This window comes from Coenobita brevimanus, chromosome 116 (assembly GCF_032717465.1).
Source record: "Coenobita brevimanus isolate Jiangsu-jjx chromosome 116, ASM3271746v2, whole genome shotgun sequence".
NCBI classification, from domain to species: Eukaryota; Metazoa; Arthropoda; class Malacostraca; order Decapoda; family Coenobitidae; genus Coenobita; species Coenobita brevimanus.
Genome location: NC_137069.1, coordinates 17,336,442 through 17,362,747, shown reverse-complemented (window position 1 = coordinate 17,362,747; position 26,306 = coordinate 17,336,442). Strand labels below are relative to the sequence as shown.

Genomic DNA, 26,306 nt, shown 5'->3' with positions numbered 1-26,306 from the left:
GTTCTTCTGTCTATTTCTAGTTCTCAAACACTTGGGTGGGCGGTCTTTTTCATAAGGGTTTTGGAATGATGAATGAGTTCTCAGAGAAAGAGAGAGAGAGAGAGAGAGAGAGAGAGAGAGAGAGAGAGACGTAAACCTTTTGTGAAACTCATGTAAATCCATGACTGAGGTCAGTATCTAAAAATGAAAAGGAGGAGAAACGAGGACAGGAACAAAAAGAGAGGGAAAAAAACATGAAAGAAGGGAGAAAAGGAAAACTGAAAGGAAAAAAAAAAATTAGAGAAAAAAGAAAATGGGGATGAGGTAAACATCACGGGAGACTCATACGGACACCAGTTAGAAATAAGAAGACTGAGGAGGCAAAAAAAAAAAAAAAAAAAAACGAAGAGTTAAAAGACAGGGAAAACTTAGAGAAAACGAGACAGGCTAAAAAAAAAAAAAAAAAAAAAAAAGCAAGGAAAGTACAATTGGCGAAACTCAGGTAGATCACAGAGACAGAACTACCCCACAGAGTCGAAGAAAAGATCTAGGAAGGAAGAAAGGAAGAGAGAAGTTGTGAAGAAAAAGAAAAAGAAACAGGAAAAGCTTAGAGAAAACGAGGGGCTAAAGGACAAGTGAGCAAGTTACATTGAGGGTGAGGGGGCTCGTGTAGATCCCAGATGGAAGCAACCCTAGGGAGGAAAAAAAAAAAAAAGGGAGAGAGAAACAGGAAAACTCATGAAGAAGGAGGGAAAGAAAAAGGATAATAAAGGCGTCGAGAAAATGACATAAAGAAAAGGAAAATGGAGAAGTTAACATCAGGGGAGACTCAGGTAGACCCCAGATAGAGGACCGCCGCCAGAGATACCGCCACTAGAAGCCCCGTCCACCGTAGACTAGAGGCTGAGTTGCAGTAGGAGAAGTCACAGGAGCAGACCCGGCGGATGAGGACCCGGGTCGTGTAGGTCTCGCACGCGTTGGTCATGATGGTGTCGTTGGTGGCGCAGTTTCGGTGGAAGCTCTCGATCTCCCCTGGAGGAAGAAAGGACAGGGTTAGATATTAGGAAGGCTTCCTAGCACCTCTTCCATAGCTGTTTATTTTGCATATTGTCCTTATAATATTTGCCGGCATGCTTTTTATTTTTTTTTACCTAGTTTTAATATGAATTACAGCAAATAAATGGAATGAATCGCTAAGGAAAATATATTAGGGAATCGTCAAAACAGCTTAGGTACGATCTATGGACCACACAGGCAATTCTATCCCTTTTAGGTGGTCTAGGCTAAATAGTACGAAAGAGAGAGAGAGAGATTAGAGCTACTCTACTATTTCACCATTAATACCGTAGACGGTCACAGATTCTGAGAGAGAGAGAGAGAGAGAGAGAGAGAGAGAATCCAGTGTGAGAGAAATTAGAGCTAGCTTCCACTCTCACCATTAATATCGTAGACGGTCACCGATTCACAGCCCAAGTCGCAGGATCCGGACTCGATCTGCTCCTCAGTGAAGTTGGCGTCCATGCAGCCGTCTATCCTCGAGCTGTTGCTTCGAGGAGAGTAGCTGCAGAGGAAACACTCCACGCTGAGGCCTGGACGGGCAGGAAAACGAGGAAAATCAGCGAGGAAAATTGGGCAGGGAAATTGAGTAGGAAATCAGGAAAAATTTGATGACGATGATTGTTTGGGTCAAATTGCTGCAGAAGAAACACTCCACGCAGAGGCCTGAGGGGGAGGAAAATAAGGAAAATCAGGTAGGAAAATTTGGTAGGAAATCAGGAAAATATGGTAAGAAAATTGGGTAGGAAATCAGGATAATATAAGAAAATTGGGTAGGAAAAATGGAAAATGTGGTAAGAAAATTGGGGGGGGGGGAAATCAGGAAAAATTTGATGATGATAATGATGATACGAGGAACGTAGCTGCAAAGGAAACACTCCACGCGAGTCCTGTGGGGAGGAGAATGAAGAAAATATAGTAAGAAAATTGGATAAAACATCAGGAATAATGTGGGGGTAAAATGTGGTGGTGATATGATGATGATAATAATGAACTGCTGCTTGGAGACAAGTAGCTATATAAGAATTACTCCAGTCATTATCCTGTGTGAGGAAAATGAGGAAAATAAGATGGGAATAGAACATCAGGAAAAATGTGGTGGTGGTGGTGGGAACTTGCTTAGAGGAGAGCAGCTGTACGGGGTATAAGAAACGTTCCAGTCTTAGTACAAGGAAAATGAGTATGAAAGACAGTAACACAGGTAAAATTATACAACGAGCAAAAATAGAAACGAATGATATGAGTTTTGCATCAAGGTATCTTATTAAGACACACACTACCGGGTTGTCACGGGGGGGGGGGGTGATGAATTTATGAATTAAAAATGGTTGATATTACTTGAAAACAGAGACAAGGAATTGATTTGTGAAAATCAAGCAGTAAGTTTTACTTTATTCAGGCTTACTTCGCCGATTCTTTAAGGACGAGAATTTATAAACTTTCTCAACAGTAAACAGCAGAGACTAATTACTCACAAGTGCTGTTTGTTAATACTGTTAGCCTCTTGAGAAAGTGACTCCACCTCTGACAATCAATAACTAAAACTAATAATAATAGACAGGTTCTTGCAGGTGCTTAACTCCTGGCTGGCACAACGGATTTAAGTTTGATACAAAAGAACTGGCCTATGTACCAGTTATGAATAATGTAAGGAGTTTGTGCAAACTAGGAGCGGCAGACTGAAGTAAGCTTAATGTGAAGAAATAAAACACTGGTCTCATTATGTTAAGCTCAAAGAAAAGAACTATATAATTATTGATTACAATAAAATAAATATACGTTATATGAATCTCAAAATTAATTCAAAAGGTGAATTTCACGGTCACTAGGGGACTCATGAATTCAAATAACAAAGAGAATGCACTCACTCATTGAAAAGCTAATCAAACTTAAGCCTAGAAAAACGAACAGAAATATTGGTCAGTGAAGGGGAGCCGAATGATAGTCTGGGCGCCTGAGTGATGAACTCCAAACGTTGCTATTCGTAACTATGCCTGATTCGCCAATTCACCGTCTAGGCGGAGATTCAGGAATTCGATATACAACGGAGGCGCTGCTCTACGCTGGGCACAAACGATCCTATCCTCCAGGCGACTCAAAGCTGACTCACTTCAAACTAGGAAATGGGGCGAGAGATGGCCGTGTTCGCCGGAAATAGGCGTGGCCTAACTTCAACGATCAGTGGAAGGAAGGTGAACGATATAAGCTCACAATAAATCACTCAGTGAAAGCACTAATGTCGTGGATAAGAATGGTCACTTGTGAAACAGTGACAAATGATCTGAAAACAATCCAGATCGAAGTGAATACGAGGACGGTTGAACTGAGTGATGCCCAGTGAGAATTCCACTAGAGTTTGTGGTTTTCTCATCAAGGTACAATGTCACGAATTTATATAAATACGCTCGCGCGAATTCATGACACGGGTATGTTTAGTCTTGTGTAAGGAAAATAAGAAAAATCAGATAGGAAAATTTGATAATATAGCAGGAAAATCAATAACATGACGCTGAAACTGAAACAGTTAATGTAAACTATTGTTTGAGGGCAAGTAACAGAACAGAAACAATAAGAAAACAAGAAGTGGTGCCAAGGCACAGCAAACCCGTCTCCAGCAGTCATGTTAGTGCCAATGTATAAACACAACAGGATATCTATTCAAAGATGTCACATCAAATTTGGAGTAAATTGGGTGAAAATTGACGATTTTATGCTCATTTCAATTTTTTGACCCGACCCACCTGCCATTGACCCCTCTACCACTAACTGGGGGTGACTCCCATGATTTAAGGCAGATTCACACCGGCTGCGATGCTACGCGAGCCACGTTATGCTGGCGATGGCGAGTCACGTGGCTTTCAATTGCTTGCATTGTTTTAAATGAGGCAGTTCACACCGGATGTGAAGCTATGCTAGTGATGCCTGCGACACCGCTCGCATAGCTTTCCCTGTTGCCGGGCTGGCGATTTTTCCTGGCATAGCTTTGCTCACGCATGTGCACTTGGTCACTTTGGGACTAATGCCAGCCGCCCCGCGCTCCCCTTTCCCACTGCCCAGTCCCCAGATGTCAGTCTGCTGTCTGTCACATGCACTTGAACGAGACGTATCGTCGGAGGGCCCATATGCAGAATGGAGCAGCTGATAGAGGAGGTACAGAAGTATCCGTGCTTATATGGTATGAGGACTGAAGGCTACCGGGACATTACCCTGAAGGATAGTTGCTGGGAGAATATAGCAAAGAGCATTCGAATGGATTGTAAGTATATGTTTTGTCTTTGTTAACTGATTGATGTAAATAGTACATATCCTGTGATTACTATTTAATAAAAATATCTAGTATGTATCTATACAATATATATTCTCTACAAACTCGTAGAGTACATCTCTCTCTCTCTCTCCCTCTCTCTCTGTCTCTGTCAAGAGTTGTTTCTTGATGTCTTGTTCTATGAGTGAGAGAGCTTCAGTGAACTGAGCGGGAGACAGTCTGAAATATTGTCTAAATTTCTCTTCATCCATTTCCAGCTCTTGAACAAGATGACTATATTCACCACATTCTAGTCTTTTCATATTTGTTTCATGTACCCACTTGTTTTTGCTCTTATTGCTCATGGCTACAGTTAACATTAATAACTCCTTCTCCTCCTCCTCCTCCATCTCAGGGGGCCACAGAGTACCATCTCCCATCGGTGCAGCCAAGAAACTGAGTGTGTGTTAGCAGACATAGCTTCTGGTGTGAACACTCGCATAGAAAACATCGCGAGCGTGCGTCTGCAGCATAGTGGGCTTGCATAGCATTGCAGCCGGTGTGAAACAGCCTTTAATGAGGCATGTTATAGGATGCAGATTTGAAATATGCACTTTTAGTTTTTGGTTTCATGTCGGTATGACGAATTTGAATGGAGTTAGGCTACGGCGAAAAAACGATTTTTACCCGTCCCCCCCTTTTTTTTTTTTACATTGTTTGGGCCTACAGCCTGGGTCTTGGCCCAATTTGGCCCAAAATTTTATCAGGTGATTAGAAGATCACCCCCCATCATCCCTGCTATTTCCGGGAATGCTCGTCAGCGAAGAGGTGACGGTACGGCCTTATTCTTTACCAACATCCGCGGCCTTACCACAAATTTAAACTCAGTTCATTTTTTCCTTCAGTCCATATCCCCTTTGGCCCTTTTCCTCACAGAACCACAAATCTCACCCTCTACCGATATATCTCCATTTTGTTTTCCCGGTTACCATCTCCTTACAAACTTTCGAAACAAGGGCGGCACCTGTTGTTATATCAAATCCCAATATGCAGTTGATACTATTTTAAACTTCACTTCATCCAGTTTTGATTACTCATTATATAAATTAAATTGCCAAAACATTGCCAAATATATCTGTGTACTTTATCGTTCCCACAATGCTTCTTCGGAACCCAGTGTATTTGATTCCATATCCACTCAGTTGCGTAACCTTGACCTTGCCCTTGGCAATGAAATTACCATTTTGGGTAATTTTAACATGCACAATGTTGAATGGTTATTACAGTCTGCCCAGACTGACGACGCTGGTCTAGAATGCGAGCTGTTTGCGGAATCATTTAATCTCACCCAGTTGGTAAAGCAACCAACCAGAATACCTGATAATCTTGACCATAATGCCCATCTCTTGGATTTATTCTTGACAAATAATCCAGATCAATACAGGATAGAGGTACTGTCACCACTTGGATCCTCTGACCACAATCTCATCAAAGCCTCATTAGTTAACCCTCCTACACCTCCCCATTCCGAACCTGTCAGGGTGACCCGATGGCACTTTGACAGGGCAGACTGGGATGGATTTTGAAATTATCTTGCTGATGTTCCATGGCAGTCTTTCTTCTCTAGTGATCCCAGTTCTACCCAGTCCCACATTTGCGACTTAATACTAGCTGGTATGGATTTATTCATACCAAGTCAACAATTCACTAAAAGATCAAACTCTCCAAAATGGTTTGATGGCAATTGTGCCAGAGCAACAGCCCAAAAGTCATTAGCATATAACTCTTACTTAAAATCAAAAACATCTGAATCACTCTCCCAATTTAAAATTGCTAGAAATCATGCAAAAGCTGTATGAAATCTATCTAAATCAAACTTTCTTCAAAAGCACGCATCAACATCAAAACTACTTAACAACCCTAATGACAACAGAATATTCTGGTCAACTCTTAATTCTTTCAATAATAACTTTAACAAGTCATCTTCCATTACCCCACTAAAATCTTCAGATGGCAATATTACAAATGACCCACGTGGGAAAGCAGATATCTTTGCTAGCACCTTTGCAAGAAACTCTACCATAGATGATACCAGCCAGAATGTCTCGGTACTGGAACTTGATTCTCCCGAAATTGCCCCACTTAAAATACAGACAAGATTCGTAAAATCCATCCTAGACAATTTACCTACCAACAAAGCTCCAGGCCCAGATGGAATTCCGCCAATTGTTTTGAAAAAGTGTTCCCCTGAACTTGCCTGTGTCCTAGCTAAATTATTCAGACTATGCATGCGTACTTCTTTATTCCCAAATTCATGGAAAGAAGCCAATATCCACCCAGTTCCGAAGAAAGGAAGTTCGTCTGACCCCTCCAATTACAGACCAATAGCTGTCACATCTTCTCTTGGTAAGGTATTTGAAACTTTAATTAATAAGCATATTGTTAAACATCTTGAATCCAACAACTTAATTAGTGATAGACAATACGGTTTTCGCCACGAAAGATCCACCATTGACATACTCAATCTCTTAACTCATACCATCCATCAGTCAATTGATCTTTTTGGAGAAACTCATGCAGTAGCTCTTGATATCTCTAAAGCTTTCGACAGAGTATGGCACCGTTCCCTGCTGTCCAAACTCCCTTGCTATGGACTAACGTCTTTTGATCCTTTGATTTCTTCTTATCTTAGTGACAGGAAAATAAGAGTAAAAGTAGATGATGTATATTCAAATTAATGCCGGCGTGCCGCAGGGATCAGTTCTGGCGCCAACCCTATTTCTGGTTCATATTAATGATCTCTTATCTGTCACTCACAATCCCATTCACTCATATGCAGATGACTCAACACTACATAGTTCATTCACACTCAGACATCCAATTACAAAGTCTAATATCTCTACCTCTCAACTCAGTACAGCCATCTCCATAAATCAAGATCTATCTACAATCAGTGAATGGGGACAAAACAACCTTGTCTCTTTTAATGCTAGTAAAACTAAATATATACAGTTTACTAATAGACAGATATTGCCAGATTCGTACATTACCTTCAGTGCTACTAATGTTCCCATCTCCAAAAGTATTGAAATTCTTGGTGTCTCACTTAACAGTGCCCTCAGCTGGACCTCTCATGTCAGATCACTTGCTAAGGCCGCCTCAAAGAAACTTGGATTATTGTACAGAGTCCGTAACTTCTTCGCCGATGAGCTGTTAGCTATAATTCATAAGAGTCATGTGCGCTCTCAGTTTGAATATTGCTCACCCTTGTGGGATGGTTGTGGAGAGGTTGCATTAAGACAACTAGACAAAATTCAGAATAAAGCTGTTAGAATCATTAACAACCCTGCCATTACATATAAACTACCTCCCCTGCAAGTAAGAAAGAATGTTGCCTCCCTTGCATTATTTTACAGATATTTTTTTGGCAAATGCTCAGACGAAGTTGCGTCCATGGTGCCACCTCTTCATGCCTTCCCTCGTGCTTCACGGGCATCTGGTAGCGCTCATGACTGGAATGTCACTCAACCATATTGCAGAACTTCTGCCTATCAGATTTCTTTCATTCCCCGAACTGCATCTCTCTGGAACTCGCTTCCCCAGAGTTGTTTTCCTCCAAATTTTAACCTACAACTGTTCAAGTCTAACTGTTACAGATATTTTATGAACAGAGGACACCAGTAATCTGGTGTATGGATTATTTTTGTTCCCATTTGTTTTTCCTTCCTCCGTTCTGTTATTAAAAAAAAAAAAAAAGTCAAAATAGCACCATCAGTTTTCACGTAAATTTGTTTACAGACAGACAAAGCAAACAAACAAACAAACAAACAGTGAAAACAACATCCGTCTCCGAGCCCCTCCAGGGCGGGGACGGGTAACTAGATAGGGAAAAGAGGAAAATAAGGAGACAGATAAAATATGAAGATAACACATGCAAAGAGGTAACATTTATGACAATGCACTTCAGAGCTTCACCTGTACAAAAATAAAGGAAAATGCAAAAATCAAATTTTCTCAGGCATTGTGACCTTGATTTCTATAATACTGAGCTGAAAACATGTAGGTTTCGCCAGGTATTACCCCTTACCATCTGAACTGGATCTGGTTAAAATCAGAGAGAAATAGTTCATTATCAAGACTGCAACTATTCTCATGGCAGCCATGAGAATACTGTCATTGCGGTCTTATGAGAATAGTTCTGGCCTTGATAAAACGAAGAGTTTTTCTCCAACTTTAACCCATCACGTCCTGAGCTACTTCACACCTCCGACACCCCCCAATCCCGAGCTATTTTGGACATTTTTTTTTTTTGGCTAAAACCTCCGCTTTTGGTGAGAAACATCGAAAATTCATAGAGAAATCGCTCACCTGAGGTTTAAAATACTCGATACAGGTAGCCCTACCTCCTTACCTTACTGGGTTTTCTATCAGGCTGGCTCCAAAGAAAACGAGTTCTATGGGAGGGTAACTATTCCAAACCACTCATAAACGGTATTTATTTATTTATTTGGTACGAATTTATATGTAGTACGAGAGTATATTGGTTTTCAAACAGTAATATAGGCATTATAAGCATTGTTTCAATCACTAACTCATCAACATACCTGACCTTTTTTGGCAACATTACCTGATCATCATTTCTGACTGTTTCTTCCTCTAATGCTATGTAAACTTTGTCCTCCACATTGTCATCGGTTGGGGAATCACTCTAGCCCTGAATGTCTTTATTGGCGAGGTCACTGGTAACAGGTGAATTGCCGAGACAATGGCGTGCGGGGGGGAGGAGGTTATGTGGTGTAAGGCATTGTCCCTGCCTGGCATCTTGTAGAGGAATAGAGGAAGGTGTCCCGTGTATACGTACGAAAAATCACGCGCGGAAATTGAAAATTGAGCAAATTATGAACTTTGCAATTGCGCAACATACATTATGTCGACGGGACTAGCTGTGACAAAACGTTGCAACATACCCATACATCGATGGGATGTCTCGGGTTAATCAAAATTGGTGTAATTGTTTACAAACCATACATGGCAAATTTCTCTTGGTGTGAGATCGGTCAGAGAGATGTCAGGGTTACAGGGCAGCCTAAAAACTGACTTTGCATTGTAACCTAGATATTTTGCTTATTGGTTTGAAAATTAGCAAGTTTCGTCATGCGCTTGCCCGCAACACCTCCATCAATTTTGGTTACTATTGGATCAAAAGTGCTCGTTGTCTCAAGGCAGGAACTATTTTCACTTCTGCCATGAGAACAGTTCCGTCCCAGTGAAAATAATTCTGGCAGTGATAAGACTATTTTTTCCCCAATTTTAACCAAATTTAGAGGAACGCTTCTGGGATGGATCATGACAAATTAAGGTAGGTTTGAGCACGATAGGTCAAGGATCCAGGTTACAAGGGAAGCTCCGAGTTGATGTTCCCTCATGACATTAATTTCTGACCTACAAATTTTTAGCACAAACACACACACACACACACACACACACACACACACACACACGAGCCAATGTTATGCCTTGGGTCAGGGTAGGGAATTGTCATAGAAAAAGACTTTGTAGTTACTTGTAGAGAAGTTATATATATATATTAGACTTGTGGACGAGCGGTTGTTATACTTGAGTAGCTTTGTAAGTAGATAATCTTCTTTCCCATTTGTCATTCAATGACAAGGAGAGGTAAAGAATAGTATGGAACTATTTTTATTTGTCTTGGAAATATTAACAAGTCTCTCACACAGAGCGAAGTATAAAGTAGAGTCCCGGGAGCTATCTCCCTGTCTCGCTCTCTCTGTCTCTCTCTCAAGTTGCTAAGCCCTTCTCCCTGCGACCTGTCTGTTCTATGGCTAGCTTCCTTCTGAGCTCTCTTTCCTAAATTCTGGTGAAACAGGAGTCGTATCACGTGTGTTCCCTGTGATTGGAAAGTTCTAGAAGCCTGTGTGTGAGTATGTGTGTATGTGTGTGTATGGTCAACAAGGCTTTGTTCACTGGGTGAATTGCTGACAACTAACTGACTGGCTACTTCGTAATCTGTCGTCAGCTTTTCCTCAGTGTAAATTGCAAGATCATTTCCCATTCCCAGACTCGCATAGAGCTGTCTATCTATCTATTTATCTATCTATTATGATTTGTAATTATAATATGGACTCATAACATATGCTCGGTCCACGCAGCTGAAGGTCCTCCGACAGCAATTATCATTGACACATGCTAATCTATTAGTACATAATATTGATTATAATATTGTATACATATAATATTTATAGTAAATAGTGATTATTCAGTAATATTACATTTTAAACAAGTTGTATACATATTTGAATAAATGCATTAAAAGTAAATTATTTAACTGTAATACAGTATGTACTTGGGTTATTGTAGTGAAATGCATACATGCAAGAAAAAAAAAAAGTTTAAAATTAAGATTATGGTAAGAGTTATTAATATTTCATTTAAAGATAATGGTACTGGTATGCCATACATGGGTCATTCTTCTTTGTATTTTTTTTCTTTTTATATATATATAATTAATACTATATACAAAATATGTACACTTCATTCAGGGGGGTTAACTTGGATGTTAACTCTCCCCCCACTAAATAATGACTCCAAATTAGCAATTCTTGCATGCATTCTGTGCATTGCGAACAGCAGTACTGCAACTACAATGCAGACGATTATAAAGACAGTAGGTGCTGGGCTATACACATAATATGGGTTGAACATACTCAAACTCAAATCTTCCCAGGGCTTCATTGTTTCATTGATCAGTTGCATAGTTTCAAACTTAGGTGAAGTCAACTTAATACTTGTGCTCATGTTTAAGTTCATATCAGGCAGTGGGTGGAAATGTTTGTGTGTATGATTGAGAATGGCGTAGTGATTGATGGTGGATAAAGTAGACATGGCTGGTGTAAATACCGCACAGTAGTCTGGTGCTATGTATAATCCTGATGCTGATGTATGAGATGGTGGTATATCTGGACAGACTATGTAAACTGATGTGTTATGAGGGAAATAAAAAAACTGTGAGTGTCCAATGCGTTGATGGTGTACAAGTTTATCTGGAGCAAAGGTGAAGTTGCAATGATGATGAATATTGTCATTTCTGATGATAGCCATTTCACAAGGGACTGTATCAGTAGGCTGAAACGTGAAAATGTACGCAGGACAAAGATGAACAGCATGTAAGGATGTGCGGCACTTTCGTTCAATCGTTGATTCACTTGCGAAAGTGACAGTGTCCCGTCTCTTGGAGACCATGATGAGTTCGGTGTCTGTGTTGATGTTGATGATGACCAAAGTGTTGTTATTTTTATAGGGGAAGGGGTGTATTTGGTATACTGTGAACAGGTCTTCAGTTATGAATGGTACATGAACTACTACTGATGTTGGTGTTAGTGTTGCTTCTAAATACGGGTAATATTGCATGAATTCCCTACTGCGGAACAACGGCTTCAATTTATGTTTATGTATGCCTTGACTAACTATCTGACGTAGCTCATGAACTGGGAGTTAGTCAATTGTGATCTTGCCATCACCAGCATTCGAAATTCCTTGCATAAGTGCCCTGAAACGATCTCTAGTGTTCCCTAATTGTAGTAGAATCGTGTCAATATGTCCTGTGATGATGGACAAGTGTTGGAAAAGTGTAACGTTTCCCTCCATTTCATTTATTTTATCCACACTCTCGAGCGCTATGTTTTCTGCTTTTTTCAGATTTTTCACAATTGTCTTCATTGCTGAGTTCTGTCCTGTGATGAATTTATCTTGGTATGTTAGTACCTGAGCTATCTTATTAAATTTGTTGTTTATTTCTTTAAGGTCATCCTCTGTAGCCAATCCAAAGATGTTTCCAAGAACTGCGCCACCCAGGTCGAACAAACCGCGCTTTTGGCGAGTACGTGTGATGTTGTTCCTGTCGCTCAGTACCTCCGTTCCATGAGATGGGAGATCTTGGATCATGATGAGCATAGTTGACTTTGCCTGTTCTAGTTTCCATTTCGCTAACTTTACCATTTCATTCACTTCCTTGGTGTTATGTGCTTGTGAAACATAATTTCCTATCATGAAGTCCAGAGTTCGCATCGGCGTCGCAAGCATGTCTAGATAAGTAGGTAATTCATACAAGTAATCTAGACTTATTTCAGTACTCATGACGTCCTTAACGATTGTAGTCGAGCCCGTTGAAGCTATGAGGCATCCTTGTCGTACTATGTGTTGGGGGTCTAAGTGCGCATATCCTCTTGCTGTGTAGAGGAGAATCCATAGCATAAGTCCCTTCATCATAACCTACCGAAAAAAAAATCTATTAATTTCCTAATATGGTCATGCTGTGGTCGATGATAGTGATGATGTGCGTTACGGTTGATTGTTATTTCATTTATAGAAGGAGTTTAAATCGATATTTAATTCTCGTAAATGATGTACTGTAGATTTTATTGGAACAGTTGCACCTATGTTCGATTGTTTGGTATATGACCTTAATTTCTTTTTGTAATCATTGTTGTTTTCTTGCTTGGTTTCCTGAGGTACGTTCGCCTGTTCGGTTGTATCCGAGGCTGAATAATTATGGGATAATTCCCTTGAAACTCGTTTTAAATGGTCAATATGAACTTGTTTCTCCTCGCCACTTGAAAGTGACTTAATTAAAACTTTGTTTGCTTTTATGTTAATTACTCTGTATGGGCCCTCAAATTTTGGGGATAATTTGTCTCTCGTATGAATGACACCGTAAACAATGTCTCCTAAGCTGATAGGTGAATCTTTTGCCTTCTTGTTAAATGCCTCCGTCATTTCTTCCTTGGACATCGTTAATTGTTTTTTGACTCTTTTGTGAATGTCCTGGAATTCACGTAAACGGAGTTTAGAGTAATCATCGTAATTGTATATAGGCATGCTGTCACCTTCTAGGAGCTCATATGGTAATTTTTTATCTGTGCCATATATAATGAAATGTGGTGTGTCACCTATGGATTTATTTATAGATCCATTAATTGAGGCTTCTACTCTGGGAATCCAATCATCCCAGCTTGCATAATTTTCACTGAGAATGTGTCGTAGCACATCTAATACTTTTTTATTTTGTCTCTCTACCAACCCATTCGATGCTGGGTGATAGGCTAAAACGTTAACCTTTTTGATGTTGTATTGTTTACATATTTCTTGTAAGATCTCAGAATTAAATTCTCCTCCATTATCACTTATTAGTACCTTTGGGGTAGTAAAGCGACATATTACATTATCTGTTATTGCCTTTGCTACTGTCTCTGCTGTTTTATCTTTAATTGGAGCTAAAATGACATAACGGGAAAAATGATCCGTTGCTACGAATAAGTATAGGTTATTATTGTATGATAATGGCATCTTGAGTAAATCAACAGCGACAACGTCCCATGGTTGATGTGGTACAGGGTAATTACCCATCGGTGCAGGTGTGATTGGGTATCCTTTGTGTTTTGCACATGATTCGCATCTGTCTATATGATTGTTTATAACTTTTCGTAATGAAGGCCAGTAATATAACAGCTGGGCTTGGTTGAATGTCTTATCCTTTCCAGGATGTCCTGCATGTGGGCTGTCGTGTATCAATCGTAATACTTGGGGTATCATGTCATTAGGTTCTACCAACTGGTTAGTATTTCTTTGGCGTTTTGGTTGTTTAGAGTTAATCTTGTATAATGTATTATTGACCATTGTGAATTGTTCAAGTGGGACATGCAGTTTGGGTAATTGTATGTCATCTCCACTTTCTAACTTGTATATAACTTTAGACCATATTGGGTCAAGTCTTTGTGCCTTTGCGATATCCTCGTGGTTTGGGATATTTCCTTTGAGATCTAACGCCGCGACCTGAATTGTGTTAGGGTTCCTAGATAATGCGTCAGCTACTATGTTCATTTTACTTTGTATATAATGAATTTGTACATTGTAGTTTTCAACCGTACATTTCCATCTTGCTCTCCTCCCAGAAAGGAGTTTTTCTTTAAACATACCCACCAGTGGTTTATGGTCGGTGAATAAGTGGATTTCGTAACCATATACCAAATCTCGAAACTTTTGTAATGCAAAAACCACTGCAAGTGCCTCTAAGTCTGTAGTGCAATAATTTTTCTCTGCACCTCTTGTTTGTCTGCTGGCAAATGCAATTGGTTGATTCTTTCCTCTTTTATCTTCCTGCATCAGTACAGCCCCTAATCCTTTAACTGATGCGTCTGTACAAATAAGAAATGATTTTGTGTAATCTGGATATGCTAAACAAGGTGCATTTGTTAGTTTAATTTGTAGATTGTTAAATGCCCTTTTTTGTTCTTCTTCCCATTGGAATACAGCATCTTTTTTGAGTAGTTGGAATAGAGGAAAGGCTATATGAGAGAACTGTGGTACGAATGACCTATAGTACCCAGCCAGACCTAAAAATTGTCTAACTTCGTCAGTCGTAGTGGGTTCAGGAAAATCTCTCACTGCCTGTATTTTGTCATCAGTGGTGTGAATACCATCAGAACTTAATTTGTGGCCTAAGAAATTTATTTCCTTAAAGCAATATTTGCATTTAGAAAGTTTAATTTTTAAACCAGCATCACTAAGCTTTTGTAAGAGTAAGTCTAATTTCCTGAGATGATCCTTAATATTCTTCGTTGCGATTATAATATCGTCAAGATAAACAAATATTCCTTGTCCTAAAATTCCGGACAATACGTAATTCATAAGGCACTGGAATGTGCCTGGGGCTGTCCTCAGTCCCATTGGCATTCTTGTATATTGATAATGGCCTCTGTTTGTTGAAAAGGCAGTGTATTTACGTGACTCCTTAGATACCGGAATCTGATAATAACCGTTTAGGAGATCGATGGTCGAGAATATATTATTCTCAGGACCAATATTCTGTAGAACATCGCTTAGAAATGGCATGGGAAATCTGTCTGGGATTGTGTGATTATTTAGTTTACGGTAATCTACTACCGCATGCATTTCTCCATTTCGTTTGGGCACGAAGAATAAGGGGGCATTCCACGGGGAGACTGAAGGCTCAATAATTCCAGGTTTTAACATTTCATCGACATACTGATTTGCAAGTGTATGTTGGGGGTGTGGTATGCGGTAAGCTGGTACGAAAATTGGTGGTGTTTCTGGGTGCACATTAATCATGTGATTAATCAAGTTAGTACACCCTAATTGTTCTCCGGGCAATGCTACGGTGTCCCTGTGTGTTTCCAGCAGGGTTAACAAATCATTTTCTTCATCAAATTCAGCTGAGTGAATTAAATACTCTTTTATTCTTTCTCTATCCGTAGACTTTATCTCACTTGTCACTCCAGCTACAACTATTTCCTTCACAGGGGCGGGACATTTTTCAATATTAACTATGCAAGTTCCCTTTTTCAACTGAACTTCCCCATTCATGTGATTAATTATGAATATCTGAGTTTGACCTTCGTCGTTCGTATGACATAATGCGTTTTCTACTGACAATCCCTTTACTTTACATAATTCTTCTAAGACAAGAACAGTACTATTCCGTAATTTGCTCTTTATGGTAACCTTCATGTATGAATTAGGTGGTATAACTAAATCATTAGTGAGATGGGCTGGAAAAATTGATAAATCAGTACTGTTATCTGGGTCACTAATTCTGGAGGATGGGGTTGGTGGTGGGAGTGGATCTATACACTCATCTGTTTGTGTATGTTTGTTTAGGCCTTTAATATTACCAATTCTTTTTGGCTCTCTTCTACCAATCGGTGAGGGCTCTGAAGTTATTTCCTCTATGAATTCATTGTCAAAGTCTATTCCATTCATTTGTGGGAGTATGGTTATGTTCTCAGCTCTCATGGATCTTAAGCCCAGTAACATATGAGCTTTAATTGTTAAGTTTTCAACGATATAGAAAAATGCAGAGAATGGTCTTGTAGTATCCGTGAAACTGATATTTAATCTTATCATACCTTTCACTGTAATCTCTTGTCCATCTACTGTGTATAAATCTAAATCAGCTTCATCCAGAAAAGTTACTTTCTTTTTATTTTTAAGAATTCTATTTAGTTCTTCATGTGTTATTAAGTTCACTGGAGCCTGTATCTAAAAATAAGGAAACGTTTTGATCATCACATACAGCTGGTATCAAGATACACTCATTTCCCAACATGCCTCCTATGTGAAGTTTAGACTTGTTTTTCTTTACGTTTGTTCGTTTTTTGTCATGACTTGGCCTTCCCCCGATTTGAACATAGACACAATTTTTTCTACTGTTTTGCAATCACTAGTCCAGTGCCCTTGGTATCTATGATGCCTAAAGTAAGGACCAAATCCTTGTGTCTTTTGTTTGTCCTCTTTTGCCTTGATAAAGCATTCATACCTTGTGTGTCCTGGTTTTGCACAATAATGACATAGAATGGACCTATCCCTTGACTGTGACCTACGATGTGATTTCCCATAAGAAGTGTTGTTTATGGCGCGAGACCTGCTCGGGCTGCGCGAAAACTTATGAAACTGCCTGTAGCAAGGCGTCTGTGAACGAGGCCTTGTCATGTTTGGTTGTTTGGTCTGCCTGCTTTCTGGTCGCGATCGATTTTGTTCTCTGTTTGGGGTCGGTGTAGATGTTTTCACAGCTGATACTGTCTCAGGTACCCTCATTCTACCAGAATGTGCATGTGTGTCGACCATAACTGCTTTACTGCACTGCATCTCTACCTCGTTCATTAAGTCTAGCAAGCACATTCCTGGGGTGTACGCGATCGTCTTGGCGATCTTAAGGGTCCTATCAGGTAATTTACACAAGGTAGCTACATAACCAATGATGTCCAAGACGAGGTCTGGGGACATCTTTCCATCATCTGTTATCCAATTAGAATTTTCCAAAGTAACTAACAATGTTCTCTTGATTGTGGAGACATCAGCAGTTATTTCACTGAGCACATGGTTTGTAGTGTGCTCCCTTACAAGATCTACAATTTTATGTAATTCTGGAATTATACCTGGCAAGAAGTTCATACCTCCAGAAAATTTCTTCAAAAATTCAGTTTTAAATTCATCCTATGTCCTAGCCCTATGGAGCTTCTCGGAGCGAAGCAAATTGCTCGCTGGACATCTTTCCTGGTTTATGCAAGATGAAAAAATAGCAATTTTCTCTTGTTCATCTAGTATGTGGCGCTTGATGAACATTTGATCGCACTGACTGACTAATGAAATGACATCAACGCGATCTTTGTCTGTGCCAGAGAATTTTGGGGCAGTTTTATCCTCGTGATACACAAACACTTGAGGTGTGGTTGTTAGATCAGCGGTATTTGTTTCTTGATTCATTTTCACTGTTTGCTCTGTTAATTCAACTTGGACGTGTTTATCGTTGTGTGAGGGAATGGTGGAATATGTACGACCGGCCCGGTGAACCCTGTTAAGTATATTGGCATACGTGGGCAAGTCAGCGACAAAGTCCACACTTGCTACGTCAGAGGGGATTTCCCACTCATCATCTGAATCTGCCGTGTCTCACTCTTCGTTTATTTTGTTTTGTTTTTCTTTGTCGATGTTTTCTCGGTCCTTTTCTCTTGTGATTTACTCGTTGTAGGATGAAGACTGCCGCTACTTGTAGGTGTGTGTAGATTATACAGACGACTTGTAGAGTTGTTACTTGTAGTTGATTGTAGATGGTTGTAGTTCGCAGGTTCGTTGTAGAAGTTGCAAGATTGTTTGTATCAGTACTTTGTGAAACTACTTGCAAGGCGTCGTGTGACCTCTTCACCTCTACATCAGCGTGATGATCGGGGAGACGGAGGGGCTGGTTGGAGGGAATACTGTCAGGAGGTGGTTGAGTTGTTGGTTGTGAGAGGTATTTTTTTGTTTTCAATCTTGATATTTTGTAGTAATTCACTGCTGTTTCGTAGACGAGGTTTGTATATGTTCGCTGCCACCAAATGTCATAGAAAAAGATTTTGTACTTACTTGTAGAGAAGTTATATATATATTAGACTTGTGGACGAGCGGTTGTTATACTTGAGTAGCTTTGTAAGTAGATAATCTTCTTTCCCATTAGTCATTCAATGACAAGGAGAGGTAAAGATTAATATGGAACTATTTGATTAGTCTTGGAAATATTAACAAGTCTCTCACACAGAGCAAAGTATAAAGTAGAGTCCCGGGAGCTATCTCCCTGTCTCGCTCCCTCTGTCTCTCTCTCAAGTTGCTAAGCCATTCTCCCTGCGACCTGTCTGTTCTATGGCTAGCTTCCTTCTGAGCTCTCTTTCCTAAATTCTGGTGAAACAGGAGTCGTATCACGTGTGTTCCCTGTGATTGGAAAGTTCTAGAAGCCTGTGTGTGAGTATGTGTGTATGGTCAACAAGGCTTTGTTCACCGGGTGAATTGCTGACAACTAACTGACTGGCTACTTCGTAATCTGTCATCAGCTTTTCCTCAGTGTAACTTGCAAGATCATTTCCCATTCCCAGGCTCGCATAGAGCTGTCTATCTATCTATTTATCTATTATGATTTGTAATTATAATATGGTCTCATAACAGAATGGCTAACATGTTTGCTATATTCGGACAGCACAATAAACCCCAATACCTTACACTGCTTTATCTCCCATCGCTACAGGTTACACACACACACACACACACACACACACACACACACACTGTTACAAAGCCTATGATTTCATCATCCTTTGTATAATTCTAACTTACAGTTGCTGCATGTTTGATCATGATTCGCCTCGTGGCTTCCATAGTGACCAAGCTTCCGTGTTCTACCTCACTCCCCCCTTCTCCTCCCTTATAGTAGAATAAGTCGTTCTTTCTGTTGTTCAGAGCAGGAGTGTCAACTCTTTGTCCCCTATGGCTTCATTTGCGCATCCTTCTTACAAGTTGTATCAAGCTCTGCCGGTCCCTATATAATGAGCTCAATCTCTGCATTAATTACCACTTAGATCTACTCCTCATTTTGTTCACATCTCTGTCCTCCCCTGTATAGTGTATTTTTGTGAGTGCTCAGGAAGTCTCCAACCATCTAGCTGTTGTATAATTTGAGTGTAAGTGTTGTTGCATTTTTTTTCTTGTACTGTATAGCATAAGGTGTTGGTTCGTAGGCCTGGTAAGGTTTTTGTGATTCATGTGGAGTTTTTATGTCAGCCATTATTAATAATATTTTGTATCTGTAATAATATATCTTGAATTAACTGAGCATTATCCGGTTTTCTCATTTTATCAGGGCTGACTTAGATGAATTTACTCTTGCAAATTTCGTGTTAATAGAGGCTATTGCAGTTAACCATATATTTAACCTGTTTTTGCCATTACATTATCCTTGAGTCCTGAATGTTTAGTTGTTAGTTTGAGCATTAACCTTTAACTTGTAATTTTAACTAACTCTTTTTTTTTGAACCTGGAACTTTGCAGGACAGTAGTGATTTTAGTATTCTCACTTGAAGTGTTCATTATCTCTCTCTGTTCCGTAACATAAATTTGGCGACCTCTTATCAGGATATTCAGGATATTATCATAAGGATATTGCTTGATATTTTGTGACGCTTGATGAAGCCAAAGATTTTTTGTCAAAGGTGCCAACAGTGTGTGATGTAGAAAACAGAACAAAGAATGAACTTAAGCTTGTTGCTCAACAATTGGGAATTGCTGTTCGCTCTCATCATTCTAAAGATCAAATTGTTGACATGATTAATAAAAGCTTGTTTGATGTAACTCCTCCAGATGAGCAAACGCAGACTGAAATAGCTAAGTTACAGCTAGCCCTGCAGGAGGCTCGTGCAAAGGAGGCTGAGTTTCAGGCCCGTGCTAAGGAGGCTGAGTTTCAGGCCTGTGCTAAGGAGGCTGAGTTTCAGGCAAATGCTAAGGAGGCTGAGTCTCAGGCTCGTATTCAGGAGGCACAGGCACAGGCTCAGGCACAAATTGAACTAGCTAGGATTCAGGCAGGCCATGAGTATCGCATGAAACAAGGTGGAACTGGATCATGTAGCTCTGATGATTTGATGTGGCTAAAAATGTTAAACTTGTCCCTCCTTTTAATGAATCTGACTTAACAAAGTATTTTCGGTTGTTTGAGAGGGTAGGTACGGGTTTTAATTGGCCCAAAAAGTATTGGCCAGTACTCCTTCAAACTGTTCTCACCGGTAAAGCTCAAGTAACTTATGCATCTTTGCCTCAGGATCAATCTGATAATTATGATGTAGTTAAGAGCTTGATTCTTAAGGCCTATGAGCTTCTTCCTGAAGCCTATAGAGTAAAATTTAGGACAACTTATAAGCAAGATAAGCAATCCCATGTTGAGTATGCAAAAATCAAAGAAGATCTGTTAGAGCAGTGGTTAAATTCTAAGAATGTGGATTCTGATTTTGGTAAATTTAAGCAGATGATTTTGCTGGAGGACATCAAAAGGTGTATTAATAAAGATGTAAGCCTATATCTTGATGAGAAAAGAATAGATACTTTGTCTGATGCTGCAGTTTTAGCTGATGAATATGTTCTCACTCACAAGAGATATTCTAAAGAAAAAAGGAAAGCTGAGAGTAAGTACGTTGCCTCTACTCAGAGTACAGGTAACAGGAAAGAGAATAAAGATGATGTTTCTCAGGAAGTAAATACCAGCTCCACCTCTAGATTTCAGAAAAGTAAATGTACTTATTGTAGTAAGCTTGGTCATACTACGGAGAAATGTTTCAGGAGACAGCGTGATGTGAACAAAAAGGAGTCTTTAAATATTCAGTCAATTGGTCTAGTGTCTACCCTTGAGAGTTCCCAGAATTCTTTAACCGAGTTAACTGAACCTGCTTTGAGGGGTAAATTAGATTCTCATGATGGAGCTCCTCTTTTGAGCAGTAACGTGGGTGACACTCTCAAGAGTTCATGTGCTAATTTCCTGTCTGATGGTTTTGTCAGTCCTCTGGACAGTAATGACAGGAAATCAGTTAAAATATATCGTGATACAGGTGCTTGCCAATCCCTTATGCTGACCAGTGTTCTAGGCTCTAATGTTAATTCCTCTGATGAAACTGTATTCTTACAAGGTGTAGGGAATAATTACTTCTCTGTCTCTCTGTGCAGAGTGAATTTAGAGTCTGGTTTTGTTAATGGTTCCGTTATGGTTGGGTTGGTTGAGACACTCCCAATGTCAGGTGTAACTTTCTTACTTGGAAATGATGTTGGTGGAAGTCAAGTGTGTCCAGCTCCTCAGTTGTCTAGTGAACCAGTGACTGCGATCCAGGATTGTGATGTCCCTGATGTGTTCTCTGCATGTGCTGTCACTAGGGCTAAGTCTAAAGTTACTGGTGACTTAAAGGATAAGCATGATAATGATGTTATCCTAGCTGACACTTTTCTTGCTAGTTTGGACCCCTCACCAGATGAGGCAGTACCCCGTAGTGTTGATAATTTGTCTCGTCAAGAGTTGGTTGAGTTGCCGGTTGCTGAAACTGAGTTGAAAGGTCTAGCTAACTCTGCTTGCAGTGAGGAAGAGTCAGCTGGTGCTTCTACTTGTTATTATATAAAGTCAGGAGTACTTATGAGAAAGTGGAGACCCTCAACAGCATCAGCCGACTGTGAATGGGAGGTTGTACAACAAGTTGTCATCCCTCGTGTTTGAAGGCAAGATATCATTAGAGTGGCTCATGATTCCAGTTTGGCAGGACACCTTAGAGTGAGGAAGACTGTGGCATGCATTTTGAAACACTTCTACTGGCCAGGTATCTTCAGAGATGTTTCCTGGTATTGTAAGTCTTGTCACACCTGTCAAGTTGTGGGGAAGTGTAATCAGACCGAAAAGGTTGCACCTCTAGTTCCCATTCCTCCTTTTGAGGCGCCATTCACCCGTGTGTTGGTGGATATTGTGGGCCCTCTTCCTAAGACTTCTTCAGGATTTTCTTATGTGTTGACCATGATTGATATGGCTAATCGTTATCCTGAAGCCATTCCACTTAGAAATATCTCAGCAAAAGAAAGTGGTTAAGGAAATGCTAAGGTTCTTCACAATGTTTGGTCAGCCCAAGGAGGTACAGTCAGACCGGGGAAGTAATTTCATGTCCATTGTTTTCAAGCAGTCTCTGAAAGAGTTGGGCATCACCCAGATCACGTCTTCAGCTTACCATCCCCAGACCCAAGGAGCGTTGGAGAGATATCATCAAACACTCAAATCGATGGTCAAGAAATACTATTTGGAACATCAGAAAGACTGGGATAAAGGTTTTCCATTCGTTGTATTTGCCGCAAGAGAATCTCCAAATGAATCACTGGGCTTCTCACCCTTTGAACTACTGTTTGGCCATGAAGTAAGAGGACCTCTTAAGCTACTCAAGGAATGCTGGCTGTCAGAGGAAGATGACGTCAACCTGCTGGAGTATGTGGTGAAGTTCAAAGAACGGCTGTTCACTGCTTTACAGCTGGTGAGAGAGAATTTAGGAGCTGCTCAGGAGAAGATGAAGACTTGGTATGATAAGAAGTCCAGGTTACGCCACTTTCAGCCAGGAGATCAGGTTTTGATTCTGCTACTGGTGCATGGGCAACCTCTTCAAGCCTAGTTTAGTGGTCCTTATTTCGTGGAGAAGAAACTCAGTGATGTCCACTATGTCATCACCACACCAGATCGTAGAAAGAACAAGCAACTTTGTCACATCAACATGCTATAGTTATATCACAGGAGGGACGAAAATAACCCAGTCTGCACTGTAGCTGTTCCACCCGAGTCTGCAAGTGAAGTTCTCCCATGCAGCATGAGCCTGAGTGATAGTTTGGGGAAGAATCCTGATATCATGAATGATCTCCAGACTAAGCTTTCTCATCTAGCTCCCGAGGAAAGGCAGGAGTTTTCGGCATTACTGCAGGAGTACCCGCAAGTGTTCCGTGCCACTCCAGGAAGAACCACTATGTTGATGCATGATGTCGATGTTGGAGACGCAAAGCCAATTAAACTGCCTCCTTACCGTGTGAATCCAGTGAAAGTTCCTCTCAGCCAGAAGGAGCTTGGCTACCTGTTTGACCACAAGATGATTGAGCCCTGTCAGAGCGAGTGGAGTTCTCCTGTCACTCTAGTCCCTAAGCCAGGTGGGTCACAGCGGCTTTGCATCGACTACAGACGTGTTAATCAGATAACCAAAACAGACACTTACCCTCTCCCTTGCGTGGAAGATTGCATAGACAAGACCGGAAAGGCTAGGTACATAAGTAAGTTTGATTTGTTAAAGGGATACTGGCAAGTACCTATGACTGAACGTGCTAGGAAGATCGCATGTTTTGTAACACTAGGAAAGACTTTTGCATGTTCTGTAATGCCATATGGTATGAAGAATGCACCAGCCACATTTCAGAAGCTCATGAATGTTGTAACAGAGGGTTTGGCAGGGTGTGTTGTTTATATTGATGATGTATTAATCTTCAGTGGCAACTGGAAAGATCAAATATGCAATGTCAGTAAGTTTCTTGAGCGTTTGGTTCAGGCTAATCTTGTAGCTAATTTATCAAAGTGTGAGTTTGGTCAAGCTAAAGCTCAGTACCTTGGGTACGTAATTGGTGATGGACACGTTGCACCACCAGCAGCTAAGGTTCAGGTTATAAGTGATCTTCCCAGACCTAAAAGTAGGAAGGAGCTACGAAGATTTTTGGGAATGGTGGGTTATTACAGGAGATTTGTTCTTAACTTTTCAATTCTTGTATCACCACTTACAGACCTACTGAAAAAGGGAGTTAAATTTGTCTGGACCGATAACTGTGAATCCTCTTTCAGTAAACTTAAAGCTATCCTATTAAGTCAGCCAGTGCTCGCTACTCCAAATTTTGCTAAGCCTTTTAAGATGGCTGTTGATGCAAGTGATACAGGAGCTGGGGCTGTTTTGCTGCAAGAGGATGATCAGGGTATTGAACACCCTGTATCTTATTACAGTAAGAAGTTCACTCCACCTCAAAAGAACTACTCAACTATTGAGAAAGAGCTTTTGGCCTTGATTTTGGGTTTACAGAATTTTTCATTTTATTTGTGTTCTGGTTTTCACCCGATAGTCATTTATACCGATCATAACCCACTGAAATTCCTTAGTAAGTTTAAAGATAAAAATCAGAGATTGACAAGATGGAGTCTACTTCTTCAGGAGTATTCATTAGACATACAACATGTCAAGGGGAAAGAAAATGTTATTGCAGATTGCATATCTAGACTTTAGACAGATTGTTTTAGAGTAATAAGAAATTTCCTTTGTAAATTTCTTTTTCTTTGTGGGGAGGTGTTACAAAGCCTATGATTTCATCATCCTTTGTATAATTCTAACGTACAGTTGCTGCATGTTTGATCACCATTCGCCTCGTGGCTTCCATAGTGACCAAGCTTCCGTGTTCTACCTCACTACCCCCTTCTCCTCCCTTATAGTAGAGTAAGTCGTTCTTTCTGTTGTTCAGAGCAGGAGTGTCAACTCTTTGTCCCCTATGGCTTCATTTGCGCATCCTTCTTGCAAGTTGTATCAAGCTCTGCCGGCCCCTATATAATGAGCTCAGTCTCTGCATTAATTGCCACTTAGATCTACTCCTCATTTTGTTCACATCTCTGTCCTCCCCTGTATAGTGTATTTTTGTGAGTGCTCAGGAAGTCTCCAACCATCTGGCTGCGTATAATTTGAGTATAAGTGTTGCTGCATTTTTTTTCTTGTACTGTATAGCATAAGGTGTTGGTTCGTAGGCCTGGTAAGGTTTTTGTGATTCATGTGGAGTTTTTATGTCAGCCATTATTAATAATATTTTGTATCTGTAATAATATATCTTGCATTAACTGAGCATTATCCGGTTTTCTCATTTTATCAGGGCTGACTTAGATAAATTTACTCTTGCTAATTTCGTGTTAATAGAGGCTATTGCAGTTAACCATACATTTAACCTGTTTTTGCCATTACATTATCCTGATGAGTCCTGAATGTTTAGTTGTTAGTTTGAGCATTAAACTTTAACTTGTAATTTTACCTAACTCTTTTGTTTTGAACCTGGAACTTTGGGGGACAGTGGTGATTTTAGTATTTACACTTGAAGTGTTCATTATCTCTCTCTGTTCCGTAACAACACACACACACACACACACACACACACACACACACACACACTCCCATCCCCCCCACACACACTCCCCCATCCCCCCACGCACATTCCCCCATCCTCCACTCCCCCACTCCCCCCCACCCCAACCCCACTCTAATCCACATCCCTACCCCTCCACTTCCACATCCCCCTCCCTATCTCCCATCCCCATCTCACACAATATAAAAACTGCCTTCATCTAAACAGCAGTCCCATCCCTTGCCGAGATAATCACAAGGCTCAGTGTAATGCACACTGCTGGTCGAGAAAGCCGGGCCCTTTACCTCGTTGCAAAGGACAAAGGGAGGAATTAAGCGCCTGACAGAGGAAAGGAGATTCCGCCTTCTGCAACACACGTAAGGCTCAGCAACACGCGCCCAGGTTGCACGAATTTATTTCTCCTTAGAGCTTGGAGAATAAAAGCGAAGGTTAGAATAATTTAGAATAACAGAATTTTAAATGTACACAATAATAAACAGTTTGATTTACTGCAAGGTGTGTCTGGTGCTGGAGTGGGAGCCTTCTCGCGGTGGCACCCATATGACTATAGTTCTTTCACACTAACCTGGCCCAGATTTTCGTCTATTTCGTTTATTTCACGAAGATCAATGGTTGAAAACGACAATAATACGATTTTACATAATTTCCACAAAACATCTTCGTGACTAGCATCATAATCTTGTGTTAATAATGTTGTTACAATATGGAATTCAAGATAGAGAGACGGCAATTTTAGGCCAAGTTAGAGTAAAACGAGTACAATTGGCACTGCTGCTTGGTTATAAAAACATACTTTCCCTCACCCTCTCCATGCCCACTGAAAGGAAGATGGTGGACTGCAAGAGGAGGGGAACCTAAGCCTGCAGTCCACCAGGTTCACGTTCAGATAAGCCTGGGATTACAGCTACTACAATTGCCAGGATTTGGGGATTATGCTCTTGAGTAAGAATATTCTAATCTGTTCTGAGTACTTTAG

General features: G+C 40.4%; 1 protein-coding gene across 1 annotated transcript; it reads right to left on the bottom strand.

Moving 5' to 3' along the window:
- Positions 1-808: 808 nt before the first annotated feature.
- LOC145418803 (uncharacterized) lies at positions 809-3,783 on the bottom strand. Its single transcript, XM_080287133.1, has 3 exons — positions 3,777-3,783; positions 1,416-1,568; positions 809-1,011 (listed from the first exon to the last, which is right to left on the bottom strand). Exons 1-3 carry the CDS (start codon positions 3,781-3,783, stop codon positions 809-811), a joined length of 363 nt encoding a protein of 120 aa, XP_080143259.1.
- Between the last annotated feature and the right edge of the window lie 22,523 nt (positions 3,784-26,306).